This window comes from Dromiciops gliroides, chromosome 2 (genome assembly GCF_019393635.1).
Source record: "Dromiciops gliroides isolate mDroGli1 chromosome 2, mDroGli1.pri, whole genome shotgun sequence".
In the NCBI taxonomy this organism is placed as follows: Eukaryota; Metazoa; Chordata; class Mammalia; order Microbiotheria; family Microbiotheriidae; genus Dromiciops; species Dromiciops gliroides.
The window spans coordinates 465492525-465509350 of record NC_057862.1 but is presented as its reverse complement, the minus strand read 5'-3'; the positions used below and the strand labels follow the sequence as shown (position 1 = coordinate 465509350).

At 40.7% G+C, this 16826-nt stretch overlaps 1 protein-coding gene across 1 annotated transcript in view; it reads left to right on the top strand.

Annotated features, from left to right (window-relative positions):
* The window catches only part of NPC1L1 (NPC1 like intracellular cholesterol transporter 1), a 36956-nt gene extending 20699 nt beyond the window's left edge, over window positions 1–16257 (top strand). The window contains exons 12-19 of the mRNA XM_043980989.1: window positions 434–549; window positions 4413–4527; window positions 4747–4802; window positions 7142–7292; window positions 8454–8685; window positions 12567–12680; window positions 12800–12962; window positions 15206–16257. Coding sequence (XP_043836924.1) covers window positions 434–549; window positions 4413–4527; window positions 4747–4802; window positions 7142–7292; window positions 8454–8685; window positions 12567–12680; window positions 12800–12962; window positions 15206–15420 — 1162 coding nt within the window. The 3' untranslated portion in view covers window positions 15421–16257. The remainder of the gene's footprint in view (window positions 1–433; window positions 550–4412; window positions 4528–4746; window positions 4803–7141; window positions 7293–8453; window positions 8686–12566; window positions 12681–12799; window positions 12963–15205) is intronic.
* The last annotated feature ends 569 nt before the right edge of the window (window positions 16258–16826 follow it).

Below are 16826 nucleotides of genomic sequence, written 5' to 3'. Positions count from 1 at the left end.
CAGGCTTGGGTGGGTCACCATAGGTGGGGAGGGAGGGAGGGAGAGATAGCATGAAGACATTAGATATCTGGAGAATACAGGATGCCAAAAGGGAGAAATGGGAAAACAGTGGAGAGGTACTTTCTCTGGTTTACAGGCAAGAATGTGCTAGGGGCAATTCCAACTGGCTCTTGGGAGACAGTTGTTAGATTTTCATTGTTGACATTTACATCTTGGAAATTGGCAACTGCTAGGGCTTTATTTGTTGTTTTGTTGATTGTCTGAACTTTAGAGAATGATGGAGAAAATGTTAATAATTCAGATTGAACTTGAGGGTGTTGTATGTACATTTTTTTCCCCTGGAGGGAAGGTTGTTAAGTATTTACCAGCACACCACTACCTGCCAGCTCATTGTCCTCTCATCCTCTTCTGCTTTGACTCATTTGCTCCTAAGGTCTTATCTGGCTATCCCAGCTTCCTCCTGGGTGGATGACTTCATTGACTGGCTGTCACCCATCTCGGAGTGCTGTCGTCTTTATAGAAACAACACCTTTTGTCCTTCTACTGCAGGTGAGTCCTGCTCTTTTGGGGGAGGTCTAGGAGATATTGTTATTTCTTTCAAGGGACTCAATTGATTCATTCAACAAACATTTATTAAATACTATGTGACAGACTATAGGGATAGAAAGACAAAACTCTCAAAGAGATTACATTCTATCGAATTCTAGGAAAACAACATACATGCACAGAGAAAATTAGATACAAAACATAAATGAAGTAGATTCAAAGTAATTTTTTTTGAGTGGGGGATACTTGCCATTGGGGAAATCTAGATAGGCTTCCTATAAGAGGTATCACTTGGATTGAGATTTTTTTTCTTTCTTTAAATTCATTATTTATTTATTAGAATTATTATTTTTAAAATTTTGAGTTTAAAATTCTCTTCCTCCCTCACCCACCGAGAAACCAAGCAATATGATAACCATTTTACATGTGAAAGCATGAAAAACATATTTCTATATTAGCCACATTGCAAAAAAAAAAAGGAAGAAAAAGAAAGTGAAAAAACATGCTTCAATCTGCACTCAGGGATTATCAGCTCTCTCTCAGGAGGTGGAAAGCATTTTTCATCATGAGTCCTTCAGAATTATCTTCAATCATTGTTATGATCAGAGTAGCTAAGTCTTTCATGGTTAATTATTCTTACAATATTGCTAATACTGTGTACAATGTTCTCCTGGTTTGGCTCATTTTACTTTGCATCAGTTCATGTACATCTTTCCAGATTTTTCTGAAAGTATCCTGCTTGACATTTCTTACAGCACAATAGTATTTCATCACAGTCACATACCACAACTATCCAGCCATTCCCCAACTGATGGGCATTCCTTCATTTCCAATTCTTTGCCACTACAAAAAAACCTGTTAAAAATATTTTATGCTTCTTTTAAAAATAATAATAAACATTTTATTTAAAGTTTTGAGTTCCAAATTATATCTGTGCCTGGTTTCTGCCAAAATACTTTTCCATTTTCCAAGCAATTTTTGTCAAATATTGAGTTCTTTTTTTTGTTTGTTTTTTTGGTTTTTGTTTTTTATTTTTGGGGCGTGGCAATGAGGGTTAAGTGACTTGCCCAGGGTCACACAGCTAGTGTCAAGTATCTGAGGCTGGATGTGAACTCAGGTCCTCCTGAATCCAGGGCTGGTGCTTTATCCACTGCACCACCTAGCTGCCCCCTTAAATTTTGAGTTCTTAGCTCAAAATCTTGAATCTTTGGGTTTATCAAACATTAGATTATGATGTTCATTTATTACTATGAATTGTGTACCTAATCTATTCCATTTATCTACCATTATATTTTTTAGCCAGTACCAGATTGTTTTGATGGTTACCATTTTGTGATGTAGCTGGAATTCTGGTACTGCTAGGATGCCTTCCTTCACATTTTTTTCATTAATTCCCTCAATAGTCTTCACCTTTTGTTCTTCCAGATGAATTTTGTTATTATTTTTTCTAGATCTACAAATGAATTATTTGGTAGTTTGGTATGGTACTGAATAAGTAAATTAATTTAGGTAGAATTGTAATTTTTATTACATTGGCTCAATCTCTCTATGAGCAATTAATATTTCTCCAGTTATTTAGATCTGTCTTTATGTCCAAAGTGTTTTGTAATTGTTTTCATATAGTTACTCATTTTGTCTTAGCAGGTAAACTCCCAAGTATTTTGTATTGTCTGCAGTTAATTTAAAAATGGAATGCCTCTTTCTATCTCTTCCTACAGGGTTTTGTTGGTAGTATATAGAAATGTTGGTGATTTATGTGGTCGAAGGCAGTTTGGATTTCTATGTGGACAAAATAAGGAGGGAGTACATTGTAGGCATAGGGAACAGCCTATTCAAAAGCATTAAGAGATAAGATGGAATGATGAATATATGGCTTAAATGTAGAGTGTGTAAAGGGGTTTTATATGAAAAAAGTTTGGAAAAAGAGGTTGAAGCCATATGATGAAGGCCTTTAAAAACAAAATGGAAGAGTTTGTATTTTATCCTCGAGGAAAAAGGGAGCCAATGGAACTTCTTGGGCAAAAGGATAATATGGTCAGATCCATGCTTTAGGGATTTTAATTTGGCAATTTCATGGAGGATGGAATAGAAAGAGAACATTTGAGGCAGGGAGACAAATTAGTAATATCAACTGGACTGAACAGACCTCTAACCTGTGGATGGCCAGAGCTGAACAGTCTAGAAATAGGAGAGTCAGAAATCAAACAAATGTTTAATTTCAAAGTGAAATGGCTTGCAAGCAAGGAGAGGCTATAGACACATGTGCTGGGGCCCCACCCCTTTTGGGAGACTCACTCTAAACCTCAATACTTATGCCAATGGCTACACAGTGAGCTGTAGCCCTGATAATGAGGGGTAACAACAATAATGAGACAAGTTTGATTCATAACAGAGCTTCATGATCCAAACATGGATATAGCAGGTACTTGTCCAAGCTTAAAGAATACCTGGTGCTGGTCAAAGCAAGACAGTAATTATAGGATTTTGCCAGAGGGTGAGATCATCCAGAGAGCAAGTACAAAGGATTGTTGTTATGCCAAGCTCAGGGTACAGCTTGCTTGCCAGGCCTTTGCTCTGGAAAACACAGTGTCTCCTACTATCTTGATAGTAGGCTATTGCTTTTTTTTTTTTTTTGCTTTTTAAAAAATTATTATTTTTTTTTTTAGTGAGGCAATTGGGGTTAAGTGACTTGCCTAGGGTCACACAGCTAGTAAGTGTTAAGTGTCTGAGGCTGGATTTGAACTCAGGTACTCCTGACTCTAGGGCCCGTGCTCTATCCACTGTGCCACCTAGCTGCCCCGTAGGCTATTGCAAAAGTCAAAGGGGGTGGTGATAAATTAGTGCTAGTGATAAAATGAGTGCTAGTCACATGAGTAGGGGACAACAAGAAGTAGAGTTAAGAAGACTTGGCAATTGATTTGATGGGGTGGTATCCTCAATAGGAAAGAGTTGAGTATGATTTTTGAGGCTGTGATACTAGGTGATTGGAAGGATTGTGGCATCTTCAATAGGAATAAGGAAGTTAGGATGATAGGAGGCTTTTTTTGGAGGGGAAGATCATGATTTTGGACATGTTGAGTTTGAGATGCCTAAGAGATATCCAGTTGGGAATTTCCTATAGCAGTTGATAATGTAGAACTGAGGTTAAAGAGAGAGATTGGGCTGACTATAAAGATCTGTGAATTATCTGCATAGAAGTAATAATTAAAAACATGATGAGCTTACTGAGAAAAGGAGAAGAAAGAGAGGAAAAGAGGACCCACAACAGAGCCCTGGGCTACATTCATGCATCCGGGGTGTGATATGGATGATGGTCCAGTTAATGAGACTGAGGAATGGTGAGAGGGGTAGGAGAAGGACCAGGAGAGAACAGTGTTACAGAAAGCTGGGGAGTATCTAGAATGGGGCAACCAGAATGGTGAAGGGTCTTGACATGACAACATATGAGAATCGGTTGATGGAATTGGGCATATTTAGCCTGGTGAAGAGAAGATTGCTGTTCTGTTGCTCCATAGGGCAGAATCATGAATGAGGTATGAAAGTTGTAAAGAGGTGAACTTAATCTTCATGTCAGGAAACATTTAGCAATTAGATCCATCTAAAAAGGGGATTAATTGGCTGCCACAACTGGTAGAGGTAGCTGCTTTACCCTTAAAGGTCTTTAAACAGAGTCTGGATGACCACTTGTAAAGTATGTTGTCATAGTGGGACTTCTTTTTGGCTATGGGTTGGACCAGAAGGATACTGAAGTTCCTTCTAACTCAAATAACACCTCTGTGATTCTGATTCTTGGCAATTTAACAATGTTTGATGCAGCAAAGAGGTTAGGAAGGAAGAGGACTAAGAAAAGTCCTACCTCCCCACAGGTATCCTTACCTGCTTACGGAAGTGCACAGGTACTTCAAAACCCTCCGAGGAGCAGTTCCACAAGTACCTGCCTTGGTTTTTGGAGGACAAGGCCAATATCAAATGCCCCAAAGGGTAAGGCTTTAGCAATGGGCCTGGGTCAGGAGGTGGGGCCTGGGAACCCGAGTTGGGGAGAAGGTCTAAAGTGGGCTTGAGCACTGGGGTGAGATCAGCTGACAGGGGAGAGGTGGGGCACTGATTCCCATTCAAGATGTCGTCAGTCCCAGGGCAAGGATGAATGGGGAGAAGGATTAGTTCCTCTGGACGATTCTCATGGTGGTGTTCTCTCTGCAGGGGCCTGGGAGCTTATGATGGCTCTGTGAATATTAGTGCAGATGGTGAAATCCTAGGTAAGAGTTTTGGAGGATCTCTGGAAAGAAGAGGCTGCTATAAATGGGAACTAGTCCTCAGGGTGACTGAAAGTCACCTATGGGAGTTTTAGTCTCAAACAGGATTACAGTTACGGGTTAGGGATATGGTACCCCTGGGATCTGGAAAATCCATGTAAAATTTTTTGGCCCTCCCTTCATGCCAGAAAAGAAGTCTGAATTATTATGCTATTAGAAGATAAAATATGTTCATATTATACAATACTATATGTATATTTTATGCATTTCTGAGTTTCTAAAGTTTTTTCTGTGTCATTTGCTGGCCTTCATGTGTTATTTGCGGTTTCTGCAAAACTCCCAAAAAAATTCCCATTTAATTTCTTATGCCGACCCCTTGACATATCAAAACCACAATGGGGAAAGTTGCAATGTGGAAGTGATAACTGTAGTATGAATAACAGATCTCCCTCCTCTCCCTTTGCTTCTCATGTATTTGTGTCATATATCTTTTTTTGGGGGGGCAGGGCAATTGGGGTTAAGTGACTTGCCCAGGGTCACACAGCTAGTAAATGTCAAGTGTCTGAGGCCGGATTTGAACTCAGGCCCTCCTGAATCCAGGGCTGGTGCTCTATCCACTGTGCCACCTAGCTGCCCCTGTGTCATAGATCTTGAACTGGAAGGCACTTCAGAGATCATCTGGTCCAATTCTGTCATTTTGCTGATAAGGCCCTGTTAAGGGCTAAAATTCTAGCTAAACTGTCTAAAATATCTAATGAGTGGTCGCCAATAAATTATAAGCTTTAGCAAGAGTTAGACTTTTAAGCATTTATTAAGGAGAATAAGAATTTGGTAAAGAGAGAGAGAAAGGCCTAGATTTCTATCTATTAAAGGGAGAGCACATTTCTAGCTCCCTTCTCCACCAGAGTCCAGAGGAAAAGAGAGCGAGACTGAGCGCCAGTCTCTTCCTTCCTCCTCCCACTAGCCCGCGTCACTTCCTGACTCCTGGTCTTGCCCTCAAAGACCTTCCCTTCATGGGCAGAACTCCTCTACAGTAAGTATCCAGCAGGTGGCGTTATTCCAATCGTTACAGCCCAGAGAAGTTGGTGACTCCTTCCTATAAGGGGCAGAACTGTACTGTGGCTCAGAATTCTTCCTTCTCTGTGCCACCTAGCTGCCACCTCATAGGGTTTTTATGAAGATCAAATGACAAAATATAAATATAGAGCTTTACAAACCTTATTTTGATCCTTTCCTCTAAGCAGTCCTTAGAATCTTTTCTGCCCTTACCTGCTTCCTGCTTAAGAAAGTAACTCTCTGGTACCTTTTTGGGTGCCAATTTCTGATGTTATGTATAGTATTTTGTGAAGTTTCCCATGTTCTCTTTCCCTTTCCCTTATTTCAGGTTGGTCTCTTATGCTTCTTTCCTTTCAGTCTTCTCATAAACCTTTTATTCTTCATTTAACCTGTTCCCTGCCCTTGGATGATCTTCCTCTCCTTAAGAGTTAAACAACTTGTCTTCCCCTATTAAAGAAACTTTCATCAAAGTCCTTTCCTCTAGGGAGTTCTCAGCTGACCTTCCATCTTTATTGGCAGGAATTAATGACATTTTAAACACTTTCCTGGTGAATGACATAGACTTGGGGAAGTTAGAACTGGGAGTCATCCAGGAAAACCTCATTTTATTCATGAGGAAACTGAGTCCTAGAGAGAAGTGAAGGGATCCACCCAAGGTCACACCTATAAGCAAGGCTGGGACAAGAACCCAGGTCTCTTGACTTTTAGTTTAATTCTATTTCTACCACATTAACTTTTGTTGATTTGAGTCATCACTTTAGAGTTAATGGATCAGTGGAGTCAGAGGACCTGAGTTCAAATCCTCTCTTAGCCATTTGCCACCAATGTGATATTTTTTTGTTTGTTTGTTTGTTTGTTTTTAGTGAGGCAATTGGGGTTAAGTGACTTGCCCAGGGTCACACAGCTAGTAAGTGTTAAGTGTCTGAGACCGGATTTGAACTCAGGTACTCTTGACTCCAGGGCCGGTGCTCTATCCACTGTGCCACCTAGCTGCCCCCCCCCCTTTTTTTTGCCACCAATGTGATATTAACCAAATTCCTTAAACTCTTAGTTCCTCATCTGTAAAATGAAGGAGTTGGGCCATATGACGTCTAAGGTCCTTTCCAGTTGTAAATCCATGATCCAAAGAAGATAAACTCCCAGAGGGTAGATAAACTATTTCCTCACTGTTCTGAATTATGTTTAGTCTATTTTGAAAGCTTAATAAATACTGATCTGTGAAATACTGATGTCTTTCTCCTATCCTGCTTAACCCTTGCCCTTGGATCTCTCTGGCTTCTGTCCAGCTACCCGGTTTATGGCTTACCATACGCCCCTCAAGAATTCTCAAGATTACACAGAAGCCCTGCGCACTGCTCGGGAGCTGGCAGTCAACATTACAGCTGACCTGCGGAAAGTCCCAGGGACTGATCCTAACTTTGAAGTCTTCCCCTACACGTGAGAGCCCAGATGTGGGCAGTGGGGCAAAGGTGGAGTTTGGGGAATATTTCCAGTAAAGGAACCATCTAATAAGTGGTGTTGGCTGATACACCATATAGTCCAACGGAGAAAAAGGTGGAGAATTGGGGCAGGGATTAGGGATGCCAGAAAGGCAAAGAAGTGCAGTATAGAGAACTGGATTTGGAGTCAGCAAGATCTGAAATAGAATCTTTTCTCCAAATACTTACCAACTATGTGACCCAGGGCAGATCATTTAGTTGCTCTTAGCATCTGAAAAATTTCATACCTACTTCTTAGGGTTCTTGGGAGGATCAAATGACATAATATATGTAAAGTGCTTTGTTTTATTGTGTTGTTCAGTTGTTTTTCAGTTGTATTGGACTCTTTTTTTTTTTTTAGGGCAATGAGGATTAAGTGACTTGCTCAGGGTCATACAGATAGTAAGTGTCAAGTGTTTGAGGTCAGATTTGAACTCAGGTCCTCCTGAATCCAGGGCTGGTGCTTTATCCACTGTGCCACCTAGCTGTCCCCTGTATCAGACTCTTTGTGAGCCCATTTGGGTTTTTCTTGGCAAAGTTACTGGAATCTGATCATTTCCTTCTCCAGGTCATTTTATAGATGAGAAAACTGAGGCAAACAGGGTTAAGTGACTTGCCCAGGGTCACATAGCTGGTAAATATCTGAGGCCAAATTTGAACTCAGGAAGATGAGTCTTCCTGACTCCAGGCCTGGAGCTCTGTGCACTATGGTGCCACCTAGCTGCCCCCAAAATGCTTTGTAAACCTTAAAAAAGTGCTATATAACTGTCAGGTGTTATAAAGAAAATGGGGTGGGGGCAGCTAGATGGTGCAGTGGATAAAGCACTGGCCCTGGAGTCAGGAAGACCTGAGTTCTAATCCAGCCTCAAACACTTGACATTTACTAGCTATGTGACCCTGGACAAGTCACTTAACCCTCATTGCCCCGCAAAAAAAAAAAAAGAAAAAGTAAGCTAAAAAAAAAAGAAAATGGGGTGATATAGGGGTGTTGAGGGTGTTGGTGGTAAGGAGGTGATGGAAAGCTACTCCTGGCTTTCCCATCTTCAGGGCCCTGAAGAGAAGGTGTGGTTCTGAAAAGATCAACATTAGTCTTAGCTGACATTTCTTCCCTGTGTGGCAGAGTCACCTATGTCTTCTATGAACAGTACCTGACCATTGTCCCAGAGGGGCTATTCATTCTGAGTCTCTGCCTCATACCTACATTTGCTGTCTGCTGCCTCCTGCTTGGGATGGACCTCCGATCTGGCTTCCTCAATCTCTTCTCCATCATCATGATCCTTGTGGATACTGTAGGCTTCATGGCCTTGTGGGGCATCAGCTATAATGCTGTGTCCCTCATCAATCTGGTCACGGTAATTCTTTGAACAGGGCATAGGGTGGTTTGTGGTTTTTTTTGATGGGGGGGATTTACAGTTTCTACATTGGGAACTGGGGGAATTGAGCTTCTTGGGTAGCTCCTATCTTTCTTCAGATCTCTCAGTTTCTTTGTTTCTTTTAAGATGTGACTTTGCTTTTCTCTATCTTCTTGCAATTTTCTTTTTTCTTTTTTTTAGGTCATATTGTTATTTTGTTATATTGACATAGCTCAAACATGAACATTTAATAGATCTCCAATTATTCAAATCTGCCTATTTTTGTAAAGGGTGTTTTATAGTTGTATTCATATAGGTCTTGTGTGTCTTGATAGTTTATTGCAATAATCAAGAAAGATGTTAATGAGACTAGATGGACAACAGTGAGGTTGAGAGCAGGGTGGGAAAGGAGCTACTGAAGGAAAATCTGTTTCCCTTAAATTGGACAGATACTGTTTCATCATGAGTGCATTAGAAATGTTGTTCATTCTTTTGATCAGCATTCTTAAGTCTGTGAAAGGCTATTTTTTTGTTGTTGTTGTTTGTTTTGCAGTGTTATCAATACTGTAAATTGTTCTCCTGGTTCTGTTCACTTCATTGATCAGTTCATACTTTCTAGAATGCTCTGAAATAGTTTCATTAGGCATTTATTATAGCACAATAATATTTCATTACATTCATATACCATAATTTGTCTACTCTTCCTCCAATTGATGGATATCCTTTTTTTTTTTTAGTGAGGCAATTGGGGTTAAGTGACTTGCCCAGGGTCACACAGCTAGTAAGTGTTAAGTGTCTGAGGCCAGATTTGAACTCAGGTACTCCAGGGCTGGTGCTCTATCCACTGTGCCACCTAGCTGCCCCTGGATATCCTTTTAATTTCCTGATTTCCCCTGCTATTTTTTCCATTTAATCCTCCCTACAGGATCAGGAAGTTCATTTTGCCTTTAACCATTCTCATGTCAGTATTATCCTCCATTAAACCTCCACTTCTCATCCTTGCCTATTTTCCTGTTGAGTTTGTATTTTTCTATATCTAGCTTTGTTCATATGTGTATTTTGCCCTCCTTTGTCAGGTTTAGATAAAAGTAAGCTTTATACTTTTTTTCTTATGTAAGTTCTACCCCTTCTTCCTTTCAATACTAGAATATATTCTTTTTACCCTTCCCTTCCTATCTCCTCTCAAAACCCTTAGAACAGAACCAGTCCATTCCCGGGTACTTTACTTTTCTTATTTAACTCAATAAATTCTGAAAACATTAAGGATTTAAAGGGACATTTGTTTTTTTCTCCTCCTATTAGAATGTTAGCACTTCATCATGTTCAACTTTACCCAACTGTTCAAATAAATGTACTTTTTTAGTTTTCTCCATAGTGTTTTGTTTATACTTTAGTAGTTCTCTGCCACCCCCCCCCCACCCAATTAGCTTGAAAGTCTTTTATTCCATTAAAGATCAATTTTCCCCCTATAGAACTGCACTAAGCTTTTTAGGAAAAAAAATTACTCTATCTTGTATTCTTACGTTTTTTGCTTTTCAGAATATTGTATTCCAAGATCTCTTTTTTATAATAGAAATCACCAGGTCTCAATAAAAACTGTAGGTATGATCCTATCAGTGGTTCCTTGGTACTCTTTCTGGCTGCTTATAGTATATTTTCTTTGATGTAGAAGTTCTGGATTTTGGCTATGATATTCCTTGTTTTCCTTTTGAGGTTTCTTTCAGGATATAACTAGTGGATTCTTTTAATTTTAACATTATTCTTTGGTTCTAATTGATCTGGTCAATTTTAATTTGTATTTTCTTGAAATATGATGTTCAGGTATTTTTTTTTAAATAGCTCGTTATTTTATTAAATAACCAGATTATAAAGACCATTGCAGTGATTCATTGAAGGAAACATAGAATTGGTGTCTGTATCAAAATTCTCTTCAGCCACTTGTTAGTCTTTTTTTGGGGGGGGGGTGGCAGGGCAATGGGGGTTAAGTGACTTGCCCAAGGTCACACAGCTAGTAAGTGTCAAGTGTCTGAAGCTGGATTTAAACTCAGGTCCTCCTGAATCCAGAGCCAGTGCTTTATCCACTGTGCCACCTAGCTGCCCCCCAACTTGTTAGTCTTTATAATGTAGTGTATAGGAAGAAAAGGGCAGGGCAGTCTCTTGAACACAACATAATGTTCATCAGGACTTGATTTAAGTAGAACCTTCTAACTCTTAACTGCCTTCTCACTCCACAACTTTAAGTGGCATAAATATAGATAATCTTCATCCTGATGTTTAGAAAGATGGGGGCTCTGTGGTTTCCATTTCTACCATCATAACTCCCACACCCTTCCATTTCCCCACTTACCCATCTAAGATAAAACAGACTTGGGGGGAAAGACAAATAACCATGATAAAAAACCAAGTGGTGATAAAGAGGAAGAAACACAGATAGAGGAAGAACTTTTGAATTCACTAGAAAAGTGCTAATGGGGTTGGGGTTTGGAAAATGGTACTCAAGTTCTACAAGAGACCAAAGGGCTATGTTCCAACACCAACACATGTCAAGGACTGCGGGCATAAGGACATTAATGATGTGTCTTCTACACTGGAGAATTTCCAAGGTACTGAGACTTGTACCTCTTACTGGAGTCAGGTTGGTAATGGCTATTCCCAAACTCAGCCTGAAGATGCTCTTTGTATCATGTTGTAGTTATCATGAAAATCCTTTAGCTCTTGAAAGTATTTAGCTCTTTTATTCTTCTGGCTGGAGGGCATATAGGTGTCTCTGGGGAACTATCTCCCCAACTGCATCCCAAAACTACATCTCAGTTTTCCCAGCATGTGCAGGTTCCCATGGGCACATGCCCTCATTTTCTTTTGTTTGTTTGTTTTTTTTAAAGCAATTGGGGTTAAGTGACTTGCCCCGGGTCACACAACTAGTAAGTGTTAAGTGTCTGAGGCTGGATTTGAACCCAGGTCCTCCTGACTCCAGTGCTCTATCCACTGTGCCACCTAGCTGCCCCCCCATTTTCTTTTTTCTTTCTTTCTTTCTTTTTTTTTTTTTAGTGAGGCAGTTGGGGTTGAGTGACTTGCCTAGGGTCACACAGCTAGTAAGTGTCAAGTGTCTGAGGCCAGATTTGAACTCAGGTACTCCTGAATCCAGGGCTGGTGCTTTATCCACTGTGCCACCTAGCCACCCCCCCCTCATTTTCTTTTAATTGATGTTTTTTTTTAAATGTAGCCACTTCTCTTTAACCCTCTCTCTGTCCTCCCCCTTCCTCTGTTCCCATAAATGAACCCTCTCTTTTGACAAATAAGTGGTTAAGTAAAATAAACACATTGCCCATGATAACAAATGCCTCATTTTTCACCTATAGTCCATCTGCCAAGAGGAAGGAAGTATACACTGTCATTCCTCTGGAATCAAGAGGGGTCATGCATTAGATCATAGGATCATAGATTTAGAGCTTCAAGGGACCTAAAAGGCCATCAGGTTCAACTGTCTCATTTTAGAGATAACTGAGGCACAAGAAGTTGCCCCAGGTCACACAGCTAGTAAGTGCCTGAGGTGGGATTTGAATCCAGGTCTTTCTGACTCCAAGTTTGGTATCCAGAATTCTGATATCTTTCAACATTGCTTTCCTTTAAATTATTGCAGTCATCCTCTCGGTTCTGCTGACTTCATTCTGTGTGACTTCAAACAAGCTTCCTCAAGTCTCTCTGAACTCTTGATAGCTATTTTGCTTTTTACAGCATGATAATATTCCATTATTTTCATATATGCCAGTTTGTTTGACCATCCCCTTATTGATAGATGTCTACTTTGTTTCCAGTTTTTTCCTTTCTCCTATTTCCCATACATGTTTCCCATGATAACTGCTTTTCCTTATCCACTTTAGGCTGTGGGTATCTCAGTGGAGTTTGTTTCCCACATCACCCGCTCCTTTGCCATCAGTACCAAGCCCACCCGGCTGGAGAGGGCCAAAGAGGCCACCATCATTATGGGCAGTGCGGTAAGTGAAGCCCTGAATGGCTAGGTGTGGGACCCTCAGAATTTTCTCAGTGCACCCAGTTTGCCCTATCAAGGTGTCCTCTCTCCAGTCCTGACTGTGCTACCTTGGTGACTTTGTAGGTCTTTGCTGGAGTGGCCATGACCAATCTCCCTGGCATCATCATTCTGGCCTTTGCCAAGGCCCAACTCATCCAGATCTTTTTCTTTCGTCTCAACCTCCTCATCACCATCTTTGGCATGCTGCACGGTCTCATCTTTCTGCCCGTGCTCCTCAGCTATTTTGGTAAGGTCCCAGAGACTGGACTTCTCGGAGGCCCCTGTAACTTGTCTTTACAGAGCTTCAGCATGTGTCCCCTGGAGAGACAGTGCATATGCAGGTGCTATGGGGGTGTGTGTGGGCCCACTTCTGCCTGCCTCCATTAGAGTCTTTCCTTGACTCTTCTAAAGGAAGGAAGGAGGTACGGGGTAGACCGAGATGTGGGCAAGAAGGAGATGGAGAGAGTCCTTCTTGGGGGAATAGTGATGTATTACTGCAAATAGAACCCTCCTTCCCCCCCCAAGCTGAGCTATACTTAGTATCTTTTCAAGTCCCAGTTTGTTCATCTGTAAAATAGGGTTAACAAGACTCCCACTGCCTACCTACCTGTCATGGAGTATTGTGGGGAAAGTGCTTTGCGGCCCTTAATGTGATTTGTTTTGATGATGATGGTGACAATGATGATAGTGATTATTACCATCAGTGTATGATAGAGAGCTAGCCTGGGTTCAAGTCCTGCCTCTGACACATAGTAGTTGGGCAATCCAGGCAAGACCTTTAACCTCTCCCTAGTCCAAGCCACTCTCTAAAGCCCTAAATTACAGGTGTTATTGATTCGAATTGATAGAGGGAGCTTTTATTTATTTATTCATGTGGACTTAACACATGAAGTCACAGATCTGGGCAACATTTATGTTTGCCTTGGGAATATGAGGCAGAAGCTCAGTATAAATATATATGTATATATACACACATTTATGTATACACATAAGCATATATATATGTATGGTCCACATCTATACCTATGTATATATAATGTGTGTGTGTGTGTATGTATATATATATATATATATAATAGCTAGGTTCCAATTGGTGCAAATAATGAATCCCCCCCCAAAGGAGTAAAATTATTTGACTTTGTACTACATATTTCCATTGTGTTGAAGCCATTTGGAACATTTTATATATATATATATATATATATTTTTTTTAGTGAGGCAATTGGGGTTAAGTGACTTGCCCAGGGTCACACAGCTAGTAAGTGTTAAGTATCTGAGGTCGGATTTGAACTCAGGTACTCCTGACTCCAGGGCCGGTGCTCTATCCACTGCGCCACCTAGCTGCCCCTCTATTTTATATAATTTTAACATTGAATACTGTGAATTTGAACACATGTGACCCCTTCAGGGGATTCATTATTTGCACTAATTAGGACTTAACCGTATATGTTTGTATATGTAGTGTGTGTATGCGGGGGTGGGGGCTTGTGTGAAGGGGTAATATAAAGCAAATGGTTCGTGTTAAGTCCCTGACCAAATTGAAGAGTTCCTCAACCATCCTTATAAGTTTATAGGGCATGAGTAATTGTCAGAATTTGAATAAATTGAAACAGTTTCCCAAGTATGTGTGAGGCTCCCAAGGTTCCCTCTAGTTCAATAGGCATATAATACTGATAATAGCATTTATAAAGTACTTTAAGGTTTGCAAAGAGCTTTGCATATGTTATCTTATTTGATCCTCATAACAACCCTGCAAAGGTAGGTGATATTATTTTTACTAAATGAGATAACTGAGCCTGAGAGAAGTCAAGACTTGCCCATGATCACAGAGCTAGTAATTAATTGTCTAAGTGGGGCAGCTAGGTGGTTCGGTAGATAGAGTGCAGGGCCTGGGATGAGGAAGATTCATCTTCCTGAGTTCAAATTTTATCTCAGACACTAGCTGTGTGACCCTGGGCAAGTCACTTAACCTTGTTTGCCTCAGTTTCCTCTTAACTCTAAACTTAGCCTATGCAATCCCCAGATCGTTTCCAATTAAGCTAATTAAAAGGAATTTAGGGTTTTCTGTAATTAACTCACCCAAACCTGGAAAGTCTACAGTTGCTCGTGCCACCGGCAGGGGAGAAGCCAGAGAGAGAGAGAGAGAGAGAGAGAGAGAGAGATAAAGCGTTCTGGAAGTGTCCCTGCTTCCCTTCAGGGAGCGTTCAGTCAGTTCACATAAATCTTTTTATATGTTGACTCCTCCAATTAGAGAATGTGAGCTTCTTGATGGTAGAGACTGTCTTATTTTTCTATTTGTATCTCTATCACTTAACACAAATAAGGCATGAATAAATGCTTTTTCATTCATTTATTCATTCCCATGGCTCTCTGGATTTATGTTCATTTTTTTTTTTTACAACACAATGATATTCTTACAACGTAGTAATATTCATTCTATTACATTTGCAAATTGACTTTTTCTTCTTGTCAACTCATTGTCTCTCTTAGGGCCAGATGTCAACCCAATCCTGGTTCAGGCACAACAGCAAACAGAAAAGAACACCACAGCAAGCAAGACAGAGACTGCCAAGACAGCTTCTTGCTCAAAGTCTCCTCCTTCATTCTATCCTGACTTGGACTCCTATACTAATCAGAATTTTGAGGCTGATGTGACCAAATCTCCCAGTGGCACCAAAGGACTTGAACCAACAACATCCCTTTGATGGTGCCAAGAGCTGTCTTGACTGTGACTCTGTCATTCCGAACTGAAGCATCTCATTGAGTCATAGAATTAGAGAATTTTAGTTGGAAGGACTTCAGGGTCCAGCAAGTCTAAGTGGTACCTAGGTAGGAATCCAGACCAGAACCGCAACAAGTGGTCATCCAGTTTATGCTTGAAAAATATCAATGAGAGGGAACCTGCTACCTCAGGAAGCATAACTTTGCACTTTTCCATCATGCTCATTCTTAGGAAGTTTTTACTTCCTTCTTGCCAATACCTACCCTGCTGCATCTTTCACTCACTACTCCTAGTTTTCCAATTTTGCACCAACCAGAAAACAAGTTTAATCTCACTTCCACCCCATGGCCCTTCAAATACTGGGAGACAACTATCATATCACCCTGAAGTCTCCTCAGTCCCTTCAACTGATCCCCCTATGAAATGGTCTCTAGTCCCCTTACACCTTTTCTCATTCTCATGCACCACAGCTGGTCAATGTCCTTCCTAAAAGGTGGTGCTCAGAACTGAATACAATAGTCCAGATAAATTATGGACTGAATGCCAGGGAACCACCTTCCTTTCTGTGTCTTTCCTAAGGCAGCCAGATATCATGTTGGCCTTTTATTATTTTTTTTTCTGCCATGTAGTTGACTCATTGAGCTTATAGTCCATTAAAATCTCCAGATCTTTTCACAGGAAGTGTTGCCTAGGAATGTCTCTTTCCCCCCAACCCCCTCCTGTATTTGCACATGAACCTACATGTAGAGAACATTTCCATGGACATGGTATCTGCCTGATGTGGTTTCCTGATCTCAGCAAAGCTTCCAGGCTCCTTGAGTGAGCTCTTCTTTTTTTTTTTTTTTTTTTTTTTAGTGAGGCAATTGGGGTTAAGTGACTTGCCCAGGGTCACACAGCTAGTAAGTGTTAAGTGTCTGAGGCTGGATTTGAACTCAGGTACTCCTGACTCCAGGGCCGGTGCTCTATCCACTGTGCCACCTAGCTGCCCCGAGTGAGCTCTTCTTTACCAACATGCTCATAAGAGGCTGATAATGGGTTAAACTTCACTATTTGTGATTAGTCCTATGGTCATGGGGCTATATTTGGGCAGGTTCTCCTGTAATAACAGGTTTCCAAATGTTCTTGTTGGGTATCTTTCACAGTGCAGGACATACACTCCCTGTTATTTGAATCATAAGATAAATAGTAGAAGTCATCTAGTCCAACTCCTTTTTTTTATAGGTCAGGAAACTGCAGACCGGAGAAATTAATGATGGTCCCAATGTCACACAACTAGTTAGAAAGCTTACATTCATTCTAACCCAAGTACTCTGATCCCAGATGCAGTACTCTTTCCACTACAATGACAATTGCCCATTCTATCTCTGAAGTTATCCCCCCCCCCACTTT